Source organism: Schistocerca cancellata, chromosome 4 (genome assembly GCF_023864275.1).
Source record: "Schistocerca cancellata isolate TAMUIC-IGC-003103 chromosome 4, iqSchCanc2.1, whole genome shotgun sequence".
Taxonomy (NCBI): Eukaryota; Metazoa; Arthropoda; class Insecta; order Orthoptera; family Acrididae; genus Schistocerca; species Schistocerca cancellata.
The window spans coordinates 206,299,338-206,316,894 of record NC_064629.1 but is presented as its reverse complement, the minus strand read 5'-3'; the positions used below and the strand labels follow the sequence as shown (position 1 = coordinate 206,316,894).

The 17,557-nt window shown below is 45.9% G+C and overlaps 1 protein-coding gene and 1 pseudogene across 2 annotated transcripts in view; both read right to left on the bottom strand.

The window, feature by feature from the left end:
• Positions 1–17,557, bottom strand: part of LOC126183627 (glycine receptor subunit alpha-2) — a 515,719-nt gene that overhangs the window by 220,232 nt on the left and 277,930 nt on the right. The window contains exon 1 of one of the 2 annotated variants that reach the window (XM_049925749.1): positions 3,653–3,697. The exons of the other annotated variant lie outside the window; for it this stretch is intronic. Within the exon in view, the coding sequence (XP_049781706.1) occupies positions 3,653–3,687 (35 nt within the window). The 5' untranslated portion in view covers positions 3,688–3,697. Of the gene's footprint in view, positions 1–3,652; positions 3,698–17,557 lie in introns of those variants that run through there. 2 annotated transcript variants of the gene reach the window in all.
• LOC126185716 (5S ribosomal RNA) lies at positions 16,479–16,596 on the bottom strand (annotated as a pseudogene).

Below are 17,557 nucleotides of genomic sequence, written 5' to 3'. Positions count from 1 at the left end.
TCTGTGGAGGAAATGTGGAGGTAAACGTGTCTACCGCTTTGTCTAGCATTACCGTTATCCAACTTATTTACAACTAACATGCGTACAGGTTTACATGTACTGTGCTGTTTATTTACATTTACATCCTTTATTTCCTGCAAGGAAACAAGGAGGACGAGCCTGATTACTAGGAAGTCATGGTGCAGAAGACCATCTGAATGGCCACTTGTACTAGAGGTTCGCGCAAAGAGCTCTCCCTGAGTTGTTGGGGAACGTACGCTTCGCTGTTCGTGAGAGGATGTAGATACAATATGACGGTTCACCGCCTCACTTCAGTGTGGATGTCTGCAACCATCTCAGTGCTGTATTTCCTGGTCGATTGAGTGGAAGGGGAGGTCCTATCTCATGGCCTGCGAGGTCACCTGACCTGAATACCCTTGATTATTTCGAACGGGAGTAGCTGTAATCACTTGTGTGTGAGACCCCAGTGCATACGGAGATGGAATTAGTTGCCAAAATTGTAGCTGCCTGTGATGTGATTCAAAACACACCAGGGATCTTTGTCGGGGTACGTCAGAATCTTGTTAACCGATGATATGCTTGCATTGAGGTTGATGGCCGTCAGTTTCAGCACATTTTGTAAGATACAGTACAAATGGTACGTTCATTGTATCCCTGAGGGTATTTGCAGTTAACTGTAACTAATGTAAATAAAAAAAGTACACAGTAATCTGTTTTTATTCTGATTATCTCCTTAAGCTGGCTTCTCCGACCCACTTTCCACGCCCGGGTTCCCGGGTTCGATTCCCGGCGGGGTCAGGGATTTTCTCTGCCTCGTGATGGCTGGGTGTTGTGTGCTGTCCTTAGGTTAGTTAGGTTTAAGTAGTTCTAAGTTCTAGGGGACTGATGACCATAGATGTTAAGTCCCATAGTGCTCAGAGCCATTTGAACCATTTGAATCTCCGACCCAGGTTCCCTATCTCAAATTGTTCAGTGGAGCGTCCTCTATGTCCTGTTAAATTTTCGCACGCTCGCACCGAGACATCCTGTATAATGTCGTTGTAATAAAACTTTCGCTACTTGAGAGGGCTCCCATGAAAAACGAGTGAACGTAGGTCAATCAAACATTGAGAAAACATTTTTAAGGACATGCGTAAGAGAAATAATAAACAGACCATTCAAAGAAACACATTTTAATTTCCACAAGAGAGGGGTAAATGTGTGCCGTGCTTACGTTCCAGGTTACAAACGTTGCTCAATTTGACGACCATCTGCATCCACGACAGCCTGGAACCGCACTAAAGGTACCATTTCACAATTGTTTGCAGCACTTTTCGAACGGTGGACCATGGGATGTTCAACTTTCGCGACACAGCTCGTGGACTGCTTAAGGATAGCAATTGCGTTCAGCATTCTCATCAATGGAAACAGTAACTTCTTCAAAGCTTTTTGGCTCAATTAGCCGTCGGGTTCTGCCAGTAGCAATTCCGAAATCGTCAGTTAATTCGAACTTCTGAATCATGCTCCTCAATCTCGGTGCTGAAAGAGGGCCTCTGCGTATTTATTTATGGCGTCGGTACTCACGAAGAGTAGCAGCACTATTGCTGTTGTTTTGATAAAATAGCTTTACAAGTAATGCGCTGTTCATATTATCTAGACCCGTGCTGACTGTCTGCAACTGTAATGCACACTTAGGCATGTGTTTTAACCCTACATCACCGTACCAGTACCGGCGCCTAACGGTGAGTCATGAAACTATTAACAAAGCAAATGCTCCAGCGCGCAGTCTGAATACTATTCCTATAAAGGTTGGTACCAATACGCTAAATAGTATCCGGTCTACACCGGTTCAAGTAGTGAGAGGTTGATTATAACTATCCTGTAGATGTTTGGACAACATGGTTGTGGAGTAACAGCGCTTGATATAAAATTAACTTATTGTTAGGAAAACAGTCTTAATCGCGTTTATTTACTTATTTAGTGCCGACCGGTTTCAGCCCATCGCATGGGCCATCTCCAGGGCGAACATAGAGCTGGTCGATTGTTGGTGGCGTCACGTCCACCAAGGTGTGGCAGGAGACTGTTCCCCTGAGGATGGCCCCTGCGATGGGCTGAATCCGGTCGGCACTAAATAAGTAAATAAACGCGTTTAAGATTGTTTTCCTAATACATCCTGTAGATGTTTGCATTTTTGCGTCTCGCGTCTCCGCAGTTACCACTGCATTACACCCTTCGTAGGACTTCAATGCTTTGCACAATCCTAGTCCTCGCATAGTTGCTTATGCTCAAAGACAAAAAATACGTAGCTATTGAATATCAGTGTTTGGTTTTTGGTATTTGACTTTTTCTGGACTTCTCGTCAATTAGCCGAGTCCAGTACAGGTGTAACTACCGTAAGACACAAAGCCATATCAATTTTTAGCATTAACCTTACAGCAGATAAGTGTTACCTCTCGCGATACAGAGAGCTTCCGGTAACAACAATTGTAGCCATGTTAGGGAGAAGCTATCCTTCGGCTACGTAATTTAGATTTACCTCGCTTTCCTTCAGTTGCTTCAGGTGAATGGACAGGTAGTTTCTCCAAAAAGGGTTCAGTCCATTCCCTTTTCCTTTCCTTTGGAAGTGAACATATTCTCCATCTCTAACGAAAGCATTGCCTACAACATGTTTGCTGGAAGCGTGTGGTCAGTTTATAGGAAACGAGCTGGCATCCTCTGAAGTGATTTAGGAAAGTCATAGATCTGGATGTGTGAACGGTCATTGAATAAGTACCGGGCGATCAAAAAGTCATTATAAATTTGAAAACTGAATAAATCATGGAATAATGTGGATAGAGAGGTACAAATTGACACACATGCTTGGAATGACATGGGGTTTTATTAGAACCAAAAAAATACAAACTTTCAAAAAATGTCCGACAGATGGCGCTTCATCTGATCAGAATAGCAATAATTTGCATAACAAAGTAAGATAAAGCAAAGATGATGGTCTTTACAGGAAATGCTCAATATGCCCACCATCATTCGTCAACAGTAGCTGTAGTCGAGGGATAATGTAGTGAACAACACTGTAAAGCATGACCGGAGTTATGGTGAGGCATTGGCGTCGGATGTTGTCTTTCAGCATCCCTAGAGATATCGCTCGATCACGATACAGTTGCGACTTCAGGTAACTCCAAAGCCAACAATCGCACGGACTGAGGTCTGAGGACCTGGGAGGCCAAGCATGACTAAAAGTGACGGCTGAGCACACGATCATCACCAAACGATGCGCGCAAGAGATCTTTCTCGCATCTAGCAATATGGGGTGGAGCGCCATCTTGCATAAACATCTTACGTTCCAGCAGGTGTTTAGCAGCCAGGCTGGGGATGATGCGATTCTGTAACATATCGGCATACCTCTTACCCCAACGGTAGCAGTTTTGCTGTCCAGCGCCATCTGTGTTTTGTGAACTTTGTTTTTTCTTGGTTCTAATGAAACCCCATGTCATTCCAAGCATGTGTGCCAATTTTTACCTCTCTATCTACATTATTCCGTGGTTTATTAAGTTTTCAAATTTATACTGACTTTTTGATCACCCGGTACTTACTGCCCTCGTACAAGGTCCTAACTACCGCGATCCCTACCTCGAGAGCTCCGGAACAAGGCGAGCTGCAATGGTTGTGGACTCACCTGGTGTGCTGTTGCGGCGGCGGCGGTGGCGGCATGTGGGTGTGCGGTCTGCGGAAAGCGAAGTCGCGGTAAGTGGGGGCGCGGCCCTGGCGCGGGTAGCCGCGTGGACGACCCGCCGCCACCAGCCTCTGGCTGCGCCACTGCTGGAACCTGCAACACGACGGACTGTACTCTCCACACAGCGTATACGCACTCCTCCAACTATTTAGCGGCACGTTGTTTTGAACGAATAAACGGTTTCACTGGCCATTAAAATTGCTACACCACGAAGATGACGTGCTACAGACGGGAAATTTAACCGACAGGAAGAAGATGCTGTGACAGGCAAATGCTTAGCTTTTCAGAGCATTCACACAAGGTTGGCGCCGGTGGCGACACCTACTACTTGCTGACATGAGGAAAGTTTCCAACCGATTTCACATACGCAAACAGCAGTTGATCGGCGTTGCCTGGTGAAACGTTGTTGTGATGCCCCGTGTAAGGAGGAGAAATGCGTACCATCACGTTTCCGACTTTGATAAAGGTCGGATTGTAGCCTATCGCCATTGCGGTTTATCGTACCGCGACATTGCTGATCGCGTTGGTCGAGATCCAATGACTGTTAGCATAGTATGGAATCGGTGGGTTCAGGAGGGTAATACGGAACGCCGTGCTGGATCCCAAAGGCCTCGTATCACTAGCAGTCAACATGACAGGCATCTTATCCGCATGGCTGTAATGGATCGTGCAGCCACGTCTCGGTTGGTTGGTTGGTTGGTTGGTTGGGGAAGGAGCCCAGACAGCGTGGTCATCGGTCTCATCGGATTAGGGAAGGAAGTCGGCCGTGCCCTTTCAGAGGAACCATCCCGGCATTTGCCTGGAATGATTTAGGGAAATCACGGAAAACCTAAATCAGGATGGCCGGACGCGGGATTGAATCGTCGTCCTCCCGAATGCGAGTCCAGTGTCTAACCACTGCGCCACCTCTCTCGGTGCCACGTCTCGATCCCTGAGTCAAGAGATGGGGACGTTTGCAAGACAACAACCATCTGCACGAACAGTTCGACGACGTTTGCAGTAGCATGGACTATCAGCTCGGAGACCATGGCTGCGGCTACCTTTGACGCTGCATCACAGACAGGAGCGCTTGCTATGGTGTACTCAACGACGAACCTGGGTGCACGAATGGCAAAACGTCATTTTTCGGATGAATCTAGGTTCTGTTTACAGCATTATGATGGTCGCATCCGTGTTTGGCGACATCGTGGTGAACGCACATTGGAAGCGTGTATTCGTCACCGCCATACTGGCGTATCACCCGGCGCGATGGTATGGGGTGCTATTGGTTACACGTCTCGGTCACCTCTTGTTCGCATTGACGGCACTGTGAATAATGGACGTTACATTTCAGATGTGTTACGACCCGTGGCTCTACCCTTCATTCGATCCCTGCGAAACTCTACGTTTCAGCAGGATAATGCACGACCGCATGTTGCAGGTCCTGCACAGGCCTTCTGGATACACAAAGTATTCGACTGCTGCCCTGGTCAGCACATTCTCCAGATCTCTCAGCAACTGAAAACGTCTGGTCAATGGTGGCCGAGAAACTGGCTCGTCACAATACGCCAGTCACTACTCTTGATGAACTGTGGTATCGTGTTGAAGCTGCATGGGCAGCTGTACCTCTACACGCCATCCAAGCTCTGTTTGACTCAATGTCGGAGGTGGTTGTTATGGGTACTGATTTCTCAGGATCTATGCACCCAAATTGTGTGAAAATGTAATCACATTCAGTTCTAGTATAATAGATTTGTCCAATGAATACCCGTTTATCATCTGCATTTCTCCTTGGTGTAGCAATTTTAATGGCCAGTAGTGTACTAATAAAATTTGCTCGACCTTGCAGCCAGTTCAAGTGGTGAAACGTCCACGAGCTTCCGACCGTGAGCCGCTCGGCCTTTGTCAGCTGGCAACTGTCGTGTGGTTTCTGCTGCCGTACTCATATAGCCGCGCTGAGACGTTACAAGGAGCCAGGTCGCAGGGCGTACGTCACAGCACGTGACACTTCAGGTCTTTCTAGTGCCGATAACCGTCTCTGGCGTGGTAAGAGTAATTATTTCAGACGAGTTTAATAATTCTTACTTGGCGTTCAAATGCATGCAGGCTCTCACTAGCACACGACAAAGTTGGCACTTTTAGTGGCTACCTATTGACTGACAGTACCGTCAGTAGAGATGGCGCCCTGCAGCTTAGCTCAGATTTGGATCCAACCGACAGAAGGTTGAAGTGAGCGCGGCGGGCGCACAATTAAAATATTACCATATAGGGTGTCTCAAATGTTTTGGGTTCACAATGGTTCAAATGGCTCTAAGCACTATGGGACTTAACATCTGAGGTCATCAGTCCCCATGACTAAGAACTACTTAAACCTAACTAACCTAAGGACAACACACACATCCATGCCCGAGGCAGGATTCGAACCTGTGACCGTAGCAGCAGCGCGGTTCCGGACTGAAACGCCTAGAACCGCTCGGCCACAGCGGCCGGCTTTTGGGTCAGATTGAAACAAGTGATAATGTGTTCACGGCCGAGTACATTGAGATAGAGAACCAATGGTTGGAAATGCACACTTATTTTGTTATGGATATACATAGCATACAAAACATAACAACAATGTAGCTCATGGTAGATGTACAGAGTGACGAAGGCTAGTCTCAATAATGGAAACGGCGCATGAAGTCCTGCCGCACTCAAGCAAAGATCCCTGGTGTCTGTTGTACCAGGAGATAGGCAGCTTGGACCCAAGCAAGCAGGTCTTTATCCGTTTCTATAGGGGTTTCGTACACCAGAGAAAAATTCGAGAAATGTTAGATCCGGCGATCGCGCTGGCCCTGGGACCGGACTTCCCCTTCCAATCCAACGATGAAGGTACGTGCTCTTCTCGTGGACATTTAGATCGAAGTGGGGTGGTACACCGTCCTGTTGAAACCACATCCTTTCACAGACGACAAGGGGTATAGTCTCCGTGAACTATGGCAATACGTCTCACAAGAATACCAGGTAACGTGGACCAGTCAAACAGGGAGGCAGCAAATAATGTGGACAGAGTTGTGTGCTGTTTATCAGGTGCTGCCCGTTCCAATGTACAGCAGACACCCGGGATCTTTGCGAGAGTGCGGCAGAACTGCATGATCCATTGCACTACATGCATTGAGAGTGGCGGTCGTGGCTTTGAACAATTACTATGAGCTACGTTGTTGTTATGTGGTTTATTCTGTTATGTCCATAATACAATAAATTTGTATTTCCGACCATTGGTTCCCTGCCTCACTATAATCGGTTCTGGGTGCATTAGAATCTGTTTGAATTCGACACAGAAGTTTTGAGACACCCTGTATATGACGCAGGAGTGGGCCCCCGTAACATCACAGGCGGTGGGGCTGCTATATAAGGACGGTAGCAGCAATCCCATGACAGTCACCATATGACAATGATTGCGGAGCTCCTTGCCGACAGCTCATGCCCCTTTAATCACCAAACACAGCCGGCAGAGCGAGAAAAATTTATCATTCTATTTGAGCGTTTACTATTTAACATCATTTATGGAGGGCGTTAGGACTGTAAGTGCAGATATTTCTATTGATGGCTGAGGGCAGGATACTGGATAACGTTACACCAGTGTTTATTCTGTTACAGCTCAGAAATTATAGCTGTTACAAGTGGTATGTTTTTTGGTTGCTTAGTACCTCCAAATACATATGGCGCAAGCAAGCCATTATTATTTTCCCCTGGGCAGGAGGTCAGATATTGAAGTGAGGACGTGTGGATGCAAAACGGATGCTCTCGGCTAACAGGCGTAAACCACTTCGTGGTGTAATTCCAACTGTGCAGAAAACATCAGGTAGTTAATTACGTGATGTGTTTGTGTTAAACTATTAGTCGCACAGAAGAATTAACGCACAGAAGTTTTACATATTAAGGTGACAATTATCACAATATGTGTACCTATACCTCTGCCACCCTGTACAGCGAGAGGGAAGACTGCTGGACGCCCAGAAAAAGTAGCACACTCAAGTTAAACATATTAAGGTATTAGTTATCACAGTATGTGTACCTATGCTCGTGACATCCTGTATAGCCAGGGGGAGAGGTTATTATTGCGTAGCCTGAGGCTTCACCTTTGGCTGCTCAATGTATGCAGCCACGTTATAAGCCATCTGAAGGTTTAGGGCCACGTCGTTACATGAAGACGCCTGAGCTATTAATGTTGCCCAACAAGTTGACAGGCAAGACTCTGTGATGTCGTGAGGTGGCACTAGTTCTGACAGTCGAAAGGATCTTGTCTCTGTCTGTGATGACATAACCATGGTGGAGTATCGAAAATATACTGTAAAACAGTCTGGTGATTACTACATTTGATGTTGGTCCTGAACGCCCTTTACTGCACGAGGATGCCCCACTGCATCTATTGGGCATCACCAGTGACGTCGTGTTAATACTGATTCCTGGTCGTCCTGTTGCATCACATAATTCCAAAAAACTCAGTCAGGCTCATACTGAAGAATGGGAACAGGTATCACAAAGTGACTTCCTAAGCCACTGTGGGGCACGATACATTGGAGTGAGGCTGTGATGTATGCTCACGGGGGGGCATATTCGATACTGAAGTTTCGAACTATGAAGAAAACGATCCTCTAGAGAGAGGGTTTTCATTTTGTTTCCAATACTGTTCGGACATTTCGATTTCTATTGAGAAAGTGAACAAAGTTTCAATGATACTTTGGTGTGAAATTTATCAGTACAAAATAAAGGCATATTTAGTTACACATGAAATTGTCAGCCATTGCTTTATGTAGCATTACATGCTGTCAAAAACATATTTTGCAAATTATTTTCAACAATGTAGCATCTAAATAACTATCTATTACGATGGGAGGTCCTGCCTCAAAGACAGTTAGCGAAAAAAGGATGGGCGGGGAAAAGAAAAAACAGAGTGGCTAGCTGCTACAATTCTGCTGGATAGCTTACTTGTCTTACTGATAATGCTTACTTTTATGGGTTTCTGTTGTATACTGGACTAAGATAGTTCTGAGCTGGAATATCCGCACCAGTTCAGGCGAACGTTACATCTTGTTTCCAGAAAATAGAATTTCCAGTCCTGCATTTTGAAGTTATGTCCCTGTTGCACCATGCTGTACACAGGAGTTGATGAACTGGAAGTGATCCATAGGATCAGGAACCATTCTGTCCGCAGGGTTTCCCACAGCTGACAAAGGATGTATAGCGGTTAAGTCATCGAAGACTTAGTATAGCCATCAATCGAGATGGTATCATAGAAATTCAATTGGTTTGACATTCGAGGAACTTGGGCGCCAGGAAGTACTTTGGAGAATGAATCCTTCAATACTAACAGTGAACGAGATGACTTATCTAGCGTAAAAGTTTCATCCTCCTCGGGATAAACTGTTATACCATACGAGTGTACGTGATATTATAGTGTAGATTCGTAACCCAAACGCCGAAGAGAAACCATAAAGCTGGTCCCATGACATTGTGTTCTCCCAGAAGTAGTTTCATAAAGCAGAAATTTTTTCCTGCATTTTCGCCGGATAGGCTAACATCGACTGACCAAAACTCTGAATGACACTTTTCGGGTGCCTGTTGGCCTTCGTGCACAGTGGAAGTAAACCACGTCAAAGGCACATGCAGAGTTGTAATTTTCATGTTGCTGATTCTGAATGATGTCATTAGTTCTCTCAAGATACATTTTCTTCACCACCAAGGGTCGTAAATAATGTGTAGCCTTTTCCATTTCGAAAACCGTCAAATTCTCCCCCCCCCCCCCCCCCCCCCCGTCATCCCCCTATCCACGCCAATACACTTCAGTAACGCAATGTGAACTTCACATTAAAAGGGTGATTCTAAAAATGTGGTTGAACTCTCTAGACTAAGATGACAGAAGTCATGGCAAACCTCCTAACATCGTGTCGGACCGCCTTTTGTCCAGCATAACGCAGCGTGGCATGGGCTCAACAAGTCTTTGGAAGTCCCCTGCAGAAATACTGAGCCATGCTGCCATCCATAACTGCGAAAGTGTTGCCGGTGCAGGATGTTGTGAACGAACTGAGCTCTCGATTATGTCCAATAATGTTCGATCGGTTTCATGTCGGGCGATCTGGTTGGCCATATCATTCACTCGTATTGTCCAGAATATTCTTCCAACCAATCGCGAACAACTGTGGCGCGGTGACAAGATATCGTTGTTTGGGAACATGAAGTCAATGAATGGCTGCAGATGGTCTCAAAGTAGCTGAACATAACCATTTCCAGACAATGATCGGTCCAGTTGGACCAGAGGACCCAGTCCATTCTATGCTAACAGAGCACACACCATTATGAAGCCTCCAGCAGCTTGCACAGTGCCTTGACAACTTGGGTCCATGGCTTCGTGGTGCCTGTGCCACACTCCAACGCTACCATCAGCCCTTACCAACTGAAATCGGCACTAGCCTGACCAGGAGAGGCCGTGCAGGCAATATCGTGCTGCGTCGTTCGTCTGTTGCCTAGCCCATTAACGCCCTATTTCGCTGCACTATCTAATGGATACATTCATCGTACGTTCTACATTGATTTCTGCGGTTATTTCACGCAGTGCTGCTTGTCTGTTAGCACTGACTACTCTACGCAAACGCGGCTGCTCTCAGTTGTTAAATAAACGCCATTGGCCACAATTTTCTCTGTGGTGAGAGGTAATGGCGTGAAATTTGGTATTTCCGGCACACTCTTGACACTGTGGAGCTCGGAATATTGAATTCCCTAACGATTTCCGAAGTGGAATGTACATGCGTCTAGCTCCAATTATCATTCTGCGCCCAAAGTCTGTTAATGCCCATCGTGTAGCCATAATCATGTCGTAAGCCTTTTCACGTGAATTACCTGAGTGCAAATGTCAGCTCCGCCAATGCACTGCCCTTTTATACCTTGTGCACGCGATACTAACGCCATCTTTATATGTGTAAAAGGCTGTCCCACGATTTTGTCACCTTAGTGTGCGGTTATAATGTTGAAACAAGTCTGAAGACACTTTTTTTTTTTTAGGTAGCTGTTATATAAGCATGGGAAAGCCAGTGTTACCGATACGTCGTTAGGAGTAACCACTCCTCTCTACAGGGTGTTACAAAAAGGTACGGCCAAACTTTCAGGAGACATTCCTCACACACAAAGAAAGAAAATATGTTATGTGGACATGTGTCCAGTAACGCTTACTTTCCATGTTAGAGCTCATTTTATTACTTCTCTTCAAATCACATTAATCATGGAATGGAAACACACAGCAACAGAACGTACCAGCGTGACTTCAAACACTTTGTTACAGGAAATGTTCAAAATGTCCTCCGTTAGCGAGGATACATGCATCCACCCTCCGTCGCATGGAATCCCTGATGCGCTGATGCAGCCCTGGAGAATGGCGTATTGTATCACAGCCGTCCACAATACGAGCACGAAGAGTCTCTACATTTGGTACCGGGGTTGCGTAGACAAGAGCTTTCAAATGCCCCCATAAATGAAAGTCAAGAGGGTTGAGGTCAGGAGAGCGTGGAGGCCATGGAATTGGTCCGCCTCTACCAAGCCATCGGTCACCGAATCTGTTGCTGAGAAGCGTACGAACACTTCGACTGAAATGTGCAGGAGTTCCATCGTGCATGAACCACATGTTGTGTCGTACTTGTAAAGGCACATGTTCAACATTACCTTCCTTCAATTGGGCCAACTGGCGGTGAATCGAGGAAGTACAGTACATACTGACGGAACTAAAATGAGCTCTAACATGGAAATTAAGCGTTTCCGGACACATGTCCACATAACATCTTTTCTTTATTTCTGTCTGAGGAATGTTTTCTGAAAGTTTGGCCGTACCTTTTTGTAACACCCTGTATAAGCACGAATATGTATGTTGCGTTTAAGATATCTGTCCTTAAGAAGGATCACCACCAACAGCGGCCCATGTCCTCATTTCATGTGATTCTGTGGCAAGGGTTTGAAATTACAGTAATGAAAACTGTTTCATGTTACTGTCTACCACCAGGGTTAGCGGAACGGTGATATCGCAATTTACGTACCTCCACTACGAAAGAAATGCATTATTGATGGGTTGTGCAATATAACTGTAAGGTAATGAATGTGGTGGTTAGTGTGGTACTATGGAGTTTCGGAAGGTCACTCGATCACATCCAACACTGGGGAATACTCAGTGCTGATTGGCGTCCAGGGTCTGTGACGGGAACAGTGGTGTGACAGATTTAAAGTGTATAACCTAGCTTTCCGGATTTTTTATGTGAAATAGTTACAACGCGGGCTAAATAAAACAGTAAATGTCAGCTATTTGTGAAGAGAGCCATCGTTCATTAAATCAGAATTTCTTTTGCACTTGGTACTTTATTTATTTATTTTAGTGTGTTAGGATCACTCCGTCAAAAAATACCTTGTTGTATACTGAAATGAACCTGCAATTTGTCACTTCTAATACTTTTATCTCGAAATAAAAATAAATTCTTTGTGGAATGTTCCGATCACCTTTTTATACTTAAATTGAAGTTATCTTATTCTTTATAATTCTCAATATTGGTCCATGTAATACACATACTATGTGACATGTAGAATGATGACGAGGGTGTAGGGTTAAGGAGCCACATCCAGAGCGTTTTCACGCCCCGGGAGATGACCATAAAGGCTTTTCTATCGGTAAGCCTCAGAACCACTTTTAGGAGAATCCAAAACTGAGTCATCATTTACATCTGTGATAAACAACCATGAATACTTCCAGCGAAAATACATAAACGTGAGGAATATAGTTTTCACAATTTGCCGTGACACAGGGACAGCGCGCGGGCAAAGAAACAAGTGCCAAATACATAATGTGTGAACGTTCATGAAGTATGGACTCTACTGTGAAGACGACTGACCACCGAGAACAATAATGTTTTAGTGGATTGCTATTACGCTAAAACACATATACACTCCTGGAAATGGAAAAAAGAACACATTGACACCGGTGTGTCAGACCCACCATACTTGCTCCGGATACTGCGAGAGGGCTGTACAAGCAATGATCACACGCACGGCACAGCGGACACACCAGGAACCGCGGTGTTGGCCGTCGAATGGCGCTAGCTGCGCAGCATTTGTGCACCGCCGCCGTCAGTGTCAGCCAGTTTGCCGTGGCATACGGAGCTCCATCGCAGTCTTTAAGACTGGTAGCATGCCGCGACAGCGTGGACGTGAACCGTATGTGCAGTTGACGGACTTTGAGCGAGGGCGTATAGTGGGCATGCGGGAGGCCGGGTGGACGTACCGCCGAATTGCTCAACACGTGGGGCGTGAGGTCTCCACAGTACATCGATGTTGTCGCCAGTGGTCGGCGGAAGGTGCACATGCCCGTCGACCTGGGACCGGACCGCAGCGACGCACGGATGCACGCCAAGACCGTAGGATCCTACGCAGTGCCGTAGGGGACCGCACCGCCACTTCCCTGCAAATTAGGGACACTGTTGCTCCTGGGGTATCGGCGAGGACCATTCGCAACCGTCTCCATGAAGCTGGGCTACGGTCCCGCACACCATTAGGCCGTCTTCCGTTCACGCCCCAACATCGTGCAGCCCGCCTCCAGTGGTGTCGCGACAGGCGTGAATGGAGGGACGAATGGAGACGTGTCGTCTTCAGCGATGAGAGTCGCTTCTGCCTTGGTGCCAATGATGGTCGTATGCGTGTTTGGCGCCGTGCAGGTGAGCGCCACAATCAGGACTGCATACGACCGAGGCACACAGGGCCAACACCCGGCATCATGGTGTGGGGAGCGATCTCCTACACTGGCCGTACACCACTGGTGATCGTCGAGGGGACACTGAATAGCGCACGGTACATCCAAACCGTCATCGAACCCATCGTTCTACCATTCCTAGACCGGCAAGGGAACTTGCTGTTCCAACAGGATAATGCACGTCCGCATGTATCCCGTGCCACCCAACGCGCTCTAGAAGGTGTAAGTCAACTACCCTGGCCAGCAAGATCTCCGGATCTGTCCCCCATTGAGCATGTTTGGGACTGGATGAAGCGTCGTCTCACGCGGTCTGCACGTCCAGCACGAACGCTGGTCCAACTGAGGCGCCAGGTGGAAATGGCATGGCAAGCCGTTCCACAGGACTACATCGAGCATCTCTACGATCGTCTCCATGGGAATATAGCAGCCTGCATTGCTGCGAAAGGTGGATATACACTGTACTAGTGCCGACATTGTGCATGCTCTGTTGCCTGTGTCTATGTGCCTGTGGTTCTGTCAGTGTGATCATGTGATGTATCTGACCCCAGGAATGTGTCAATAAAGTTTCCCCTTCCTGGGACAATGAATTCACGGTGTTCTTATTTCAATTTCCAGGAGTGTAGCTTAGTAATACATGGGCTATAGACTTCGTTACTATCACAAGCCGAGACAAGATAACATCAGAAGCACAACAGTTGTGATACTTTGACAAAAATGTTCTTAGAAGTAAAGGAAGGGACATACCTTGATTGGAGGAAGGGTGAAGTCCTTGTAGTTGCTCTCTATCGTCTCGTATTTATTATATTCTTTGTACGAAAGAATAAGTTTCGTATTATGTGGACAACCTTTGGCGTTATCTCTGTTGACTATAGGTAAAAATATATTTGTGTCTTGATTTTGTGTGTCCGCTATTTCCGTTGTGTACAGTGCACAGAAAATTGTGTATACTGTTTAATATTCGTGAATTTCTGTACAAGTGGACGACAAGAAAACCGTAAGTAGAAGGTCTTTCCAAATTCACCATTAACACCAAATGCAGATCGGTCATTAATAAAAACTGCCCGTGTTTTTCTATAACGGGTGATTTTTTCACCGTGTTCAGACTCTAGGGATTAATCGAGGAGAGGATACGGAATAAAAAAGGTCTAATGAACTTATATCCGGAAATGCATGGTTTCATGCTAGAGTGCTAGAGGCCATTTATTCAATCATACTTCGTTACAGAGACTGTGGTCTAAGGCGCGCCGTACCATGCAGCCACAGTTACAGTATGCATGGTTTCCTCTTAGAGGGTGGTTCTGTTCCTCATGGTCATACCCTAGCGCCCATTCTTGCCATAACAGATGGTAATGTGTCCAATTCACTTTTGCTGACTCACTTAGTAGTGGATTTGATATAGCACTGTTGTGTTAAATTCGTATGCGCATTAATTGTGTACAAATATCTACAGCAAACTGCAAACACCGATATCTCTTGGACATGGCGTAGTGAATTTCTAATTAGTAGATTGGTTAGCAGTTACCAAAAGCTGACAGGTGCGTTGGTGCTGTGGTAGTTTCGTTGGTGCCGTTACCTGCGTCCACAGGGCTTGAAGCAGGGCTCCTTGGCGGAGCAGGCGGTGAAGGCCGTCGGCTCCCTCGGCGCCGGGCGCTCTGTCTCTGTCCTGCGGCAACGTCCAACAATGTAACATCTCTCTCCGTGCAGGCGTCACACCTGAAACCAATCTGCTGTGCTACTACAAGTGAAGTCACTGCTCACCCAGAACTCACAAGGACTACAGTTTACTTTATCTCTTGACCGAGAGTGCATCCTATGGTTAGCGGAAAACTGAACGCTAAAAGTAAGCTTTTGTGCTACAACGATTTGAGTCGTTGTCATTCATTTTAGACCTTACAAAATCAGACAGTGTGTTATCCGAGGGCATTTCAAATCCGAGTGCACAGTTGCGGGTTCCTGTTCCACAGTAAGCGCTGCCACATTTGTGAGACTCTATTGGATACCGTGGTTCATCGGATTGAGAATTTCGTCTCACGCTAGTGTGCTCGGTGTACTTAATGAATTCTGAGAAAAGAAAATGAGGTCCGGGAGTGCAGAGATCAATCTTCTATGGGATGTATAACACTTCACAAAATGGACATCGTCGACATTCAAGATGTTTTCAAAACAAACCATTAACTTGCAACGTGAACATCGAATGAAAAATAGCGCGCCACAGTGATCACAAAGGTTCGCACCATCAAGATAGAAGGAGAGCTCCTTGCGAGTTACAAACCGTGCAGAACGTTCCGCTAGGTATCCATTCTTAGATAACAGATACAAAATCATATTGGCGATGAGAACTGGTAGACTGAGATGGCATGCAACCGAATGGCAAATAGACTGTCATGAAGGTTATCATGAAACTGGATATCCTTTAAGGCATATCTTCAGATAGTGAGATAGTATGTTTTATAGGCACGGAAAGAACAAACATCCAGCGGCAGAATTTGTTCAGTGGTTCCAGGTGGTATGAACTGCAATGTCACACACGTCCCAGGAGAGACATTTTGCTCAAAAGGATTTTTAAACGCAGACCAGGAATTAAGCAAAAGCAAGTTATTTTAACCAGCTATTGGCCAAAAGCAGTGGTCATACCATATCTGTAGTTCTCTTACGACGATTTTCCCACTCTTGCTTGCTGTGACGTAAATATTCCCGACTGCCCTTGCAGGATCACACACACGAAAAAGAATCGTAGGCTCAGTGTACCTTCAACTTCTCGCAGCACAATACGCAGCTTTCCGAGCAGTTTACCATCCCGATTAACTAAAAACTAAACTAAACTCCTCCCGAACAGACCATGAAAGCCCAAAGGTACTGACCGGTCGCCGTGTCATCCTCAGCCCACAGGCGTCACTGGATTCGGATATGGAGGGGCATGTGGTCAGCACACCGCTCTCCCGGCCGTATGTCAGTTTCCGAGACCGCAGCCGCTACTTCTCAATCAAATAGCTCCTCAGTTTGCCTCACAAGGGCTGAGTGCACTCCGCTTGCCACCAGCACTCGGCAGTCCGGATGGTCACCCATCCAAGTGCTAGCCCAGCCCGACAGCGCTTAACTTCGGTGATCTGACAGGAACCGGTGTTACGACTGCGGCAAGGCCGTTGGCATCCAGATTAACAGTCGCCATAATTGTATATGAATGCGTTAAGAATTGATGTCAGTTAATCTTGATACAACTCTCTTGGTACGTCTTAGTTTCTATTTTCATATACATTTCCTCTTCAAATCCCGATTGGTCGGAGCTGGAAACAAATTCCTCACTGAACGCTGGGATAAGTTTGTTTACAGTATCTCATCTACAAATTTTTAGGCCGAGTACGCAGTTGACCCTTTGTTTCAACTTTCGTTATCTTACGTCTTCCAAACTGTTTGAAGTTACGCAACCATCCACTGATTCCCTTGAAATCACTGTAATCTATGTCGTGTATAATCTGATGTGCATTACGTAGTAGGTCACTATAAAACACATCCTGTAAATTGTATAGAGCATCCTTGAAACGCGCAAACACCAGTTTTTGTAACAAGTGCGCCTTGTCCTCCTTTGAATATCCGTAAGGGCGCTGATGACCTCGATGTTGAGCGCCCATAAACCCCAACACACACACACACACAATATCCGTAGTTTTCCTTATAGACTGTGGACTTATTCGAAATCTGTTCATAAATGTTTTTTGCTATGCTGCAGATGACCTTCCATGTACGTAACTACGTTTAGTACCAGCTCCTTGGACAATTTTAGTCCTTTACTACGTTTCACTGATGACTGGACTTGTGGCTACCTGTCAGACAAGTACGATGAATCACATGGCTCGTCACTTGTTTCAGTATCACTTTCACTTGTTAAATACGTATCGTCATCATTGTACTCCACGTGTACACTGTCCCCAAAGTCGAGTGTAACCAAACATTCCACCGACTCATCTTTCAGAAACATTAATATTTCATGTGCCACTTCTTTCTCACTTTGCGAAATTCCTTGAGTTACTTTTTGACGAAATGTCAACTCCGACTGCTCTTGTTGTAGGTATAATGCAATTCTTGCTTTGTTTATCGTTGCCATTACTCTG